Here is an 11,119-nt window from a genome sequence, read left to right as displayed (position 1 = left end):
GCCAGCACTTTCCCTAAGTTAACACACCACTTTCACTCAAAGACACTTTTGGGTGGAAGGTTGAAGCCAAATAACTTATGCCCAATATAGAGTATATGTGTTTAAGTTTGTGTTTGAAAGTTATATACAAGTGTATCAAATTAGGTTAATGATTCTTCAATTTATAAAGATGGATGGAAAAACATTGAAGAATCTCAATCATCAATGAGTGAATAAATCAACATAAAGATGAAGATTGAATCACCTTAATCATCTTCTTTAATGTGGGGGTTATAAGGAATCAATCAGAGAACAAGAAAGAAATCTAAGAAGAATACAAAGAGACGTTCGAAAACTTGGAATCGCATGTACCCTACCGGGCATGGCCACGCCCGACCGCGAGCAAGCTCATGTTGATGATGTTGCTTGTGCCCAACCGAGCGAGCTTACTCGGTTTGCCCGGGAAATTGGGATTTTGCCATTTTTCTTGAAAATGTATTTTGCCCCCTTCCGCCTGCTAGGGAGGCTCGCCTTGACAGCCTAGGCAAGGGGATATTCATCAAAATACTCCTTGATGTTTAAAAATATAATCTTTGTTTTCCTTCCTTTATCACAACTACTTTTACTCACTAAGATTGATTTTTGTAACTTCTATTTATTGTACTATTTTACAATTTTTATTTTTTTATTTTTTATTTATTTTTTTTTAAAAAAAGTTTGTGTTAAATACATAGTACTAGTGTCTAGTATATCTAACATTGAAGAATTTAGCGTCGATTCCCAACGAGTTCCAGAGTTTGGCGGTGAAGAATCGAGCATGAATCGACATTTTCTCTCTCCTCTCCTTTATCGTGGTTTAAGATCGGCGGGGATTGGCGGCGTCGTGGTTTAAGATCGGTGGCCTCGTGGGTTTCAAATCGGTGGGTTGGGGTTGGTGGTTTCGGTGTTGGTTGATTCGGTGTGCTGGGTTGGTGGTTTCGATGTCGGTCTGTCAGGTTTGCTGGTTGGTTGTGTCGGTGTGCTGGGTTGGTGGTCGTGGCTGGGTGTGGTCGTAGGTTAGCGGCCGTGGTCGGTGATTTGATGGTCGTGGATGGGTTGGTGGTCGAAGGTTTAGTGGTCGTGGTCAGTGGTCGTGGCTGGGTTGGTGGTGGTGGCCAGGGTTTTATTTTTGAAATTGGGTTGAATTTGTTTATTTTTTTCTAATTACTTGATTAAAACTTAAGCATATACCCTTATCTTTTAATAATCTAGCTTATGATCTTTTGTCTCGGCCTCCGCAAACCCCCCAGAGTTGCAACTAATTTGGACCTGAGGTAGTAGTTTTATTGAATTGCTTTTTGTAAAGTAAGTTAGTGGAATATTATTTTATTTATAAAAATAAACCATGGGCCATTGTAAAGTAAAGTTAGTGAAATGTTTGAGGGGAGAGTGAAGATAAACCTTAAAAAGAGTATCATTATGTAAAACAGAAGAATAAAAATATACGTAGTATACATTAATGGGGCTTTGTCTTTTTTTTTTTTCCAGTAATAACTGGGTTAAAATCCCGTGCAATGCACGGTTGTTAAATATTTTTGACAATAATATTACAAAATACTCCGTAGAAAGTATAGGAGTAAAAGATATTTAGAAATATTTCTTTTGGGTATATATGGAACATGATTAAACTGAAAATAAATACTACCTCCGTTTCTTATTAGTTGCAACTTTGGGGTATTATTTGTGAGATATAAAATATTCCAAAGTTGCAACTAATACGAAACGGAGGTAGTACATAAGATATAAATAGTTTACTTAAAAAAATAATAAAAAAGCGAAAAAGGCGGAAATTTATTTCACAAGATAATGACAAATATAATTTTAGGTTTGCTTTAGTACAGGTAAATAGATGTGACAATTATTTTATTTCACCAAAATAAAAAGAACGAGAAAGAAAAGTGTCTATTTAGTATTGGAGGGATTTTTTTTTTTTTTTTCCCATTACTTCTTACAGAGTATATTGTTTACTACATTTGGGGTATTCCTCGGGCCAAAGCTGGTCCAGTCCCCTTGAAACAAAAAACAGCAACAATCGACTAAGCTCAAGCAAATATTTTTGCTGATTTCTGATTGTAACAAAGGCAAAAGCAAACATCTTCTCTGATATTTGAACACTAATATAAGTATCAAGTATAAGATCAATTTTCATAACAGTATAGTCCTCAAACTAAGTTCAATGAGCTGGTTAATTTCTCAGCAGCAACAGCTGCTGCATATCTAACAATAATCAGCTATCCAGTAGATAGAAACTTCCCTGTTTCAACAGGATGATCACAAGTAACAAAATACTTTCCTGTTTCGACAACATACACACAGCTAGCATATTTAGATTGTATGAGCAAGAAGTTAGCAAAACAATTCTTGTATTATTTATGACACAGTTAGTTTAACATACAAGATGTGAGATAAATGATTGAAAATTTCCAAGCATTAACCTTCTGGTAGCAAAATTCTATTTGATGACATTGAACAAATTATCATTGCACATCTACAAACTACTTTGCACAAAAGTGCATCAGTGCTATTTACTAAAAATAACATCTTCAAGCATTGAAGAGGCTCCAATCATTGACTTTGAAGCTAGAAACAGAAAGCTTGAAGACCTCAGCCATTGGCATACATCCAGATTGTTCAGCGGGCGATACTACTCCAGCACCAACAGTACCAGCACTCTCACTCAGCGGACTGAAATATTGAAAATTAAATTTTCTTGTCAGTTACAACAAGACCTCCAGATAACCAGTTAAGATACAATTGTTTGTCTTAATTTTGGTAGAGGGCAGTGAAGGAGGTGAGATTTGGCCCATTTGGGTGTACTACATCCCAATATAACTAGTAGCTAGTACCTTCAAGATACTATTTTTGGAAAACCCTGAAAGTCTGAAACCGGTATATATGAACTTCCATCCAACAAAAAATCAAAAGAAAGCACATAACCGAACTAGAATGCATGATCTGTTGATCATATGCAGCACCGTACAGTGGTATCTGCTTGGATGATTTGGATATAATGTAGGCTGGTTGTTGAGGTTTATTGAGAAGTATCAGTATATATCGGAGAGCATATATTGTTCAGGAGTTCAGCAAAGGATGGTTTCTGCCTGATTTTGGAGCTAAATAGATAAGATCAAATGCAGCTAAAAGAGTAAAAGGGATTGGGTGCTGCTGCCAGAGTGTGGAAGAATAGGAAAAAAAATAAATATATATATACAATGAAGGATTGCCAAGCTTACCTAATAACAACAGGCTCATAGGCAGTGATCAAGATATCTGTGCCAACTTCCTTAAGACGCAGATTGGCCATATAAACCTGAATTGGACACAGTACCACACAATGAATATTCAATAATTTATGAATTGTAGATCCGCGTTGACATTGGACAAAGAAATAAACTATAAAACTATAATGATAGAATCCCTTACTCTTACTAAATTTTGTGCCTCTCTTCCTTGACGCCCCTTAGAAATGGCCTGCAAAATCATGACAAAACTAGAAATTAGTAACCTAGATCTTAGAGATTACAAAGCCTGTCTTTCATTTTCAGCAACACAAGAAGGGCTTCATATTAACAATCACCAAACCAGCTTGAATCTTAATATTGCAGCCCATGATCCTAAATCTTAAAAACATCCCAGTTAAATACGATAATGCAATAACAATGAACTCAAAAGTTCTATGCAAAGTTTTTCAGATCTAAAATCAAAACTAGGCAAGCAGGAGATCAATACAAATTTCCCATCATATATTTTCAGACACTATAAAGAGCGTGTGTAACAAAGCATACAAAAGTACCAATGGAATGAGGTCCTGAACCAAATTTAATATACAGTGTTACTTAATATTTGAAGATTGTCCTAAAACGAAGACATCATTTCTAAAACTAAAAAAAGGAAGCAAAGTGAATAGAGTAATAAATTAATTGCAAACCATTTGACCAACAGCACTGGTGACGACAGCAGGTGTGCTTCTGTAGCACAATTCCGGAACCTCCAAGACTCCTGATTGCTCAATCAACTGCACTTGAAACAAGATCAATCATCAACATATTTTGTTAGTTTCGAATAATGGAATTTAAACAATAACTTTCAAAATTTTAGGAAAACAAAGATTAAATGATGATAAACCAAAAAAAAAACATAAAATTAACAAGCCACTAATGCGGAATCGAAAAATACCAGAACCACTGAAAACTTTGGCACTATTGAACTGAAACTTGCATAAATTCCTTATACTCAGAGATCAAACAATTCAATTCAAAGACTATTTTAAGGGGGCATAGACTGCATGGATACTGCTCAAGAGCACATATCAGTATCAGTTACATGCACATAAGACTTTGTGTCATAAGCAACTCATCTGCATGGCCCAGCATATTTCACTAGCAAATTTTAAGGACAGGAATTAGATAACTGATGGTGATATGATGATATCTACTTTAAACACCTGTCTCTCCCTAACAAAGAAATTAATGAGCTACTTCGTCATTCTTTAAGTGGCTTCAATGTTAAAGAGCGCTGCAGTGTGGAAAGTATTACCCCTCCTACTTGGATATTCTAATTGCAGGTCAGATATTAAAGACATCTTTCAAAACCTTCAATGCAATATACTACGGTAAATTTTGGACAGCTAAGTTGCCAGCTTCAGATTCCTTGCATAATCCAGTCCATAGAATAGAAGTGACATATCTAGCATCAATAACAACTATAGCTTCTAATGTCACTAAATTCATCATGAATCTATATTCATATATATAATCAAAGGAATTTCTCTCACCCACTAATCCTAGTTCATTTTTAAAAACAACAAATCCATCATAGGTCAACTTTCAAATTTCATGAAACTTGACAAACTCACCATACCGCCTTCAGCATCCTGTTCCCTAGCAAGGTCTTGAAGGAACCACACAGCACTGCCTTCATCAGCAACCTCTTGCTTCAACTCTAACAATTCAACAATGATACTTTCGTCTCGACTAGGATCAGCAAACGCTTCCTATACACAGAAACAAAACCCACATTGACCCTTCCATTAATTTGTAAACACCCACAAAACCTATCTCTACAAATAATTTAGAACTCCTAAAAAACAATATAAAAGAAAAAAGGAAAAAAAAAATAGAATTTAACCTGATGATCGGGAACTTCCCGTACATTGCTCAAATCCTACATATATAAACCAATGCACACAAAACAAAAATCCAAATGTTGTTAATTTCCCACAAATATAACTTAAATAAAAAGCAAGAAATTGGGAAATTTGGCATGTTAAACCTGGAATCTAGCAGGAAAGGTCATTGATATAGCCCCACCAAATAAAGGATGCTCAGTACATGCATTTTCCACCATTTTTAAGCAAAAAACTGCAATTGCTACTAATTAAATTACGCTCACATTAGACCAGAAGAAGCAAGACAATAAACAATCCAGATAAGACAAACGAGTGAGAAATTTTGAGAATTTTGAAAGCAAATCAAACACTCCATTGTGAGCTACATGCCCTATCCTGAAAGGAATGCCTAAGAGGAGTACACTCTCTTCAAAACTATGACTCTTTTCCCACATTACATTGAAAATAATTACTAGTTAAAAAATACAACTTGATAGACTGACAAGAAACAAATTTTCAATCAAATTCTTATAGGTTTTACTGGCTTGAATTCATCACCTATTAGTCTATTACAAACTTAATACCTATCTGAATCACCCATCTTCCATGCGTAGGGTGCTTGACAGATTAAGGACTACTACCAAATGCCCTCATAACTAGAATATGCACATTCCTAAAGGACCTAAACAGCTAATGACTAAGACTGAACGTAGAATCAGGTATTTTAAATGACTTAATGTTGTGTTTGGATTCTAGAATTTCATTTGAAATTCCGGAATTGGGACAATTATAGTGTTTGGATGTCTAAGAATTTCAAATGAGGAATTTGCCCAAATTATACAACTACCAAGTAATAACCCATGAAGGTAAGGATTTCAAATGACAAGGTAAACCATGTCATTTGAAATACTCAAATTCCATAATTCAAATGATGCATTTGAAATGAAATCTATCTTCCCAAACACAACCTAAGGTTGCGTTTGGATACTCTTATTTCATTTCAAATAGTGAAATTCAATTCCAGAATTTCAATTGCTAGAATTCAATTCCAAGTCATTTGTTTGGGAAATTATGAATTTGGAATTTGGAATTTCAAATGCTAATAAGATGTTTGGTAATACAATGTATTTCAAATCCAGAATTTCAAACAAAGGCAAATTCTGCTAATAAAATCACCACAAAAATACAACATACTTACATCAAAGTTGTAATTCAAGTTCACTCACACTTAAACAAATCTACTAATCATCATCAATTCATCATTACCTATAAAATTTAGACTAACTCTGCTAATTCGATACATCTTTTAATCATATTGAACTCATCGAATCTATTGTTTTACAAACCTATTCATAACACTTTGTCTTGTCCTTTGGAATTTAGATTCCTTGGAAATTACACTATTAGCTTACTAGCAGCAACATGTCTAGAATAAAATTGCTCCTTTCTTTGTAGTAAACAATTGATTTCAACAATTAATTAAGGATTTTAGGGTTTAAAGATAATCTTACACAAATTTAGAAACTATCAAGAATGAAATAAACCTACCAAATCATCATTAGATAAAAAATTTATAGATCAATCAAAGCATGCATATAACTTCGAAATCAATTTTTTTTTTTTTTTTTTTTTTTGAAACAAACTTCGAAATCAATTGGAAAAAAATACATTATAGAAAGAAAATTGGGCCAATTTGGAGGAAAGTTAGGCCAATTCAAAGGAAAAAAATAAAATCTGAAGGAAAATCAGAGAATTACCAAGAAGATCCAACACAATTAAACCTAAGATTATAGAAAATAAAACCTAAATTTCTCAGAAATTAACCAATAACACAACAAATTCAAGCTAAACAAATTGAACAACCCTTGTAGAGAGATGTGGTTTCGCACAAATTCCTAGCAAACGAGCAATGACAGCGAACGAGAAGAGAGAGAAAGCTCATGAGAAGATAGAGAAAGCACGGGGGGGGAGAGAGAAAGCACGGGGCCTTAAATTAGTCTTATTTTTTGCAACTGATTAACTTTGCCTAGAACAAAACTCGCAACCCCTAGAATGTTCATAATTTTGCTTTTATGCATCCCCAATTAATTTTTGGATGTACCCAAAATTCGAATAGTATTAGATAATCTGGACAATTGACGAAAAATAAGACATGGTTAAAACATATAATTGATTAATTGAATGTACGTAGTACGCAATAATAATGAGCACAACTGGCAGTCCCAAACGACTGCTCCCTCCTTTTTTTCTTGTTGTTTTTTTTTTTTTTTTATTTGCATCACTTTGGATTGCACAAAGTTTTAGGAGAGTAATATAATATTGTGAGTGGGTAAATAAATTATTATAGTAAAAGTAAGATGCGGGCCATGAAAGAAAAAGTATGTGAGAGAGGGTAGTTTTTTTTTTTTTTTTTGTGGGGACCATGGAAGAGAGAGAAATGATAAAATAAGTTGAGTGGGGTTTAAAGTAAGAGAGAAAAATGATAAAATATAGTATAAAGTTACCAAAAATAGAAGTGATGAATTTTAAACAAAAAACACCCCAAAAAGGAAAGTGATGCAAATAAAAAAAAAAATGGGAGGGAGTAATAGTTAGTCCCAAAATAAAACGCTATATATTAGTTTGCGTTTTATTAAAGGATTATTATCGAAATTCATACATGCAAGAATCCTATAACAAATTTAATAGTCCTATTTTTATTGACAGAGGATTAATCTTACGTAGAAAAAAACTCTCAACCCTTATAGAGCTTACATACATAAATCCTCAGTTTAATTTTGGGCGCACCCAGTTGCTTTTTTTTTTTTTTTTTTTAAATTCTTAAGGATTGACTAAGATAAGACTTGATTAAAATGTCGCGATGTACAAAATGTTTCCCAATTGTGTGTACCTAAGTTATATTAATTTGGGCATATCCTGGTTCATTTTTTTTTAATACAAAATAGAGAAGCATAAAGTTATTTTGAATAATCACATTCTGTAATACCCCAATAATTCTCTCTTTAAACCTCTGAGGACCCTGAACAAAATTCAAGAGAATTACTGGCGTGCTACCGCCACGTAAAATAGTACACATCATTCGGAAATCACAATGTATAACCAAACAATTAGTTCTTGTTTCGTTCCTAAACATGCTTCTAAAGGCAAGGTTTCGTAACTCGTACGTACCTTGAGTAAACAAATTGGTTGGCCACCTAACCAACTAGAAATCACCTTCTATGAAATCCTCTCCTAAACCAAACAATAAGATTTCAATCAATACCCAAACAACCAAATTTACAGCAATACCAAACTACTTTAAAAACCCCTAAACCATTGAAATAATGCCTTTAAATTACTCACAATAGTCAAAGTTAATATTCCAATAGTTCAACTATAAGCTTATATGTTAAAATCATGAAAATATAGCTTATAACATAAAATTCCAGCAACTTTAAGGTACGGATTATAATCTGAAAATTTAGTTAAAGGTTATAAAACAAACTCATAAACATCTCAACTTGAAATAATCATTATATAGTAGGTTAGTATGTCGAAAACCTAAAAATTCATCATAAAACCATGATTTAGAACCTTTAAAACCAAGACTAAAAATCTGAAAATTTGATTTAATAATAGAATCTATGAATACAACAATCTAAACTTGAAATACATAATTAGAATTCAATTAGTTTCATAAAAACTTAACCAAACCATCAAATTTCACAACTTAAACCTTAAAATATACATTATTCAAATCTGAAAATTTATTAATAATCAAAATAATTGAACTTAAACATAATTAACACATAATATAATTAGATAACTTAATTAGCACGTTTTAAACCCTAAAACCATGAAAAATCAACATTTAAACCCTTAATTTTTATTAAACCAAATCTGAAATTTTATTCAATAAATTAAACATGATAAAACTCATAAATTTATAATCTTTTATAACCCAAGTATAATATCATATCATAATAATAATAATTTAGAAACAAAAAAAATCAAGCAAAGATTAGAACTTTAAATCAATTGAATAAAATAAAAAGAAGTAAAGAAAAGGGGAGAAGAAGAGGGCAACCACTGTAGCTGCGGTGGCTGGGCAAAGGTCGACGGCGAACAGGAGGTGGCCGGAGTGGTGGTGCGTCGGCGGGGCAGCAGCAGCAGTTCGAGTTTCAAGGTTTTTTTTTTTTTTTTTTTTTTTTTTTTTTTTTGCTTGTGAATGTTCGTGAGAGAGGAGAGAAGGAGGAGGAAAAAGGGAGAATGATTTTTTTTTTTTACGTAAGAGGAGAAGGATTTGAGGGTTTTGGGGTTTTTTATTTGGGCTTTAGTTTCCTAATCCAAGTAGGAGTAGGATTGGTATAGGCTTGAGTAAGATTAAATATTGGGCTAACATAAACTTAAAAGAGAATTATAATTTAGATTAAGACTTAATAAGGAAAATTTGTAAATGACCACCCAAAAAGAGGTCCAGTTTTGAAATTACCACCCATTAAAAACTTTATTTTAAATAACCACCCATTAAATTAAAAAATCTTTCAGATTACCACACATTTTGATTTTCCGGTGTAAAATCCGTTTGAGGGCCCCACCCTATTTACTTCCCTCCTTTTTTTTTTTATTCTTTTCTTCGACCTAACTTTCTGACAGTTCCATTAACCACATAACACAGCTTCTCTCTCCAATTTCCTCACTGAATTCATCTAAATTCATCAATTTTTCCCTCTTTCTTCCTTTATTTCTCTGTTAAATCCTCAACCACTCCTATACAATTGAATCAAAACCCTATTTGACACCATTATTCAAGAATGAATCATTCAAATCTTTCTTTAAAAGAAAACAACACATTTGACACCATTATTCAACCTAATAAACAATCATTCACCAAATTTGGACAACACCAACACCAAATAACAGAAAAATAACATAAACACCCAATTAATTACTTTCACGAAACCTAATTGCAAAATCCCCCAATTTAATTTACCCAGGAACCCTAATTTTTTAAGTTCGGGATTCTTACCTCAAATGCGAATTCAATTGGGTCTGAACTTCAATGGATTACTTCGTCGCACAGTACCACTTCAAATTTGGGGAAATTTGGAAGAAATTAGGGGAAGAATTTGTTAATTGGAGAATTTTGACAAGTAATTGAAGTTGGCAAATATATAAACACGAAAAATCGAGGAGGAACCCAGTCAATTAAGTCAAACAGCCGTTAATAGCCGTTATGTGGGGCCCTCAAACGGATTTTACACCGGAAAATCAAAATGGGTGGTAATCTGAAAGATTTTTTAATTTAATGGGTGGTTATTTAAAATAAAGTTTTTAATGGGTGGTAATTTCAAAATTGGACCTCTTTTTGGGTGGTAATTTACAAATTTTCCACTTAATAATTTAGCTTACTAATAATGAAAATATTGTTACTTTTTCATCAAAACAATTCAAACTATAAAATTAAAATAAAATAAAATTATCTGTATAAATAATAAATAAATATAATTTTATTAGTTTGAAAATACGGGGGATTACACATTCGTTTTTAGCACTCTTGACTAGATTTATTGCAACTTTATCTAACCATGATCTCACTAGATGGATTAATCTCGGTTCTTATTATAATAAAAGGTTGAACGATTTTAAATACTGAAAATACTTGCTTGGCCAAAACATCTATATACTATATATTAAAAGGCGTTCCTAATACCCCTCTCTTCCACCTAGAAAATGCCACGTCACCAAGGATAATTGGTACATGTCAATTAAAAAATGTTTATGTCAAGAATTGAACTCTGGTCCATTAGAAAATAAATAAGAAGTCATACTAACACTTTTTTTTTAATTTATTCTTCATAAATATAGTTAATGTATGGCGTGATTTGTTTTTTTTTTTTTTATACAAATTATTTTCATCAACTAAATCTATAATAAAAAAAAAAAGTATTTAAGATAAGTATAATACATGAAAACTATAATACGAAGTAAAGAATATTTGACGTATAAAGCCAG

The 11,119-nt window shown here is 32.7% G+C and overlaps 1 protein-coding gene across 4 annotated transcripts; it reads right to left on the bottom strand.

The window, feature by feature from the left end:
- Positions 1-2,364: 2,364 nt before the first annotated feature.
- LOC145614101 (uncharacterized) lies at positions 2,365-9,390 on the bottom strand. Of its 4 annotated transcripts, none has more exons than XM_081669098.1 (9): positions 9,192-9,390; positions 8,294-8,356; positions 5,290-5,390; positions 5,146-5,181; positions 4,874-5,011; positions 3,947-4,033; positions 3,442-3,489; positions 3,252-3,328; positions 2,365-2,703 (listed from the first exon to the last, which is right to left on the bottom strand). In XM_081669098.1, the coding sequence occupies exons 3-9, from the start codon at positions 5,362-5,364 to the stop codon at positions 2,562-2,564; spliced, it is 603 nt and encodes a 200-aa protein (XP_081525224.1). In that variant the 5' UTR covers positions 5,365-5,390; positions 8,294-8,356; positions 9,192-9,390; the 3' UTR covers positions 2,365-2,561. The 4 variants fall into 4 exon arrangements, with proteins under 4 accessions (XP_081525224.1, XP_081525225.1, XP_081525223.1 ...); XM_081669099.1 differs by having other exon boundaries at positions 5,290-5,387; XM_081669097.1 differs by having other exon boundaries at positions 5,290-5,378; positions 9,192-9,385.
- Positions 9,391-11,119: the final 1,729 nt, after the last annotated feature.

Source organism: Chenopodium album, chromosome 25 (assembly GCF_948465745.1).
Source record: "Chenopodium album chromosome 25, dcCheAlbu1.1, whole genome shotgun sequence".
Classification (NCBI taxonomy): domain Eukaryota; kingdom Viridiplantae; phylum Streptophyta; class Magnoliopsida; order Caryophyllales; family Amaranthaceae; genus Chenopodium; species Chenopodium album.
The sequence above is the reverse complement of the archived record's forward strand: the minus strand, read 5'-3'. Positions and strand labels throughout refer to the sequence as shown.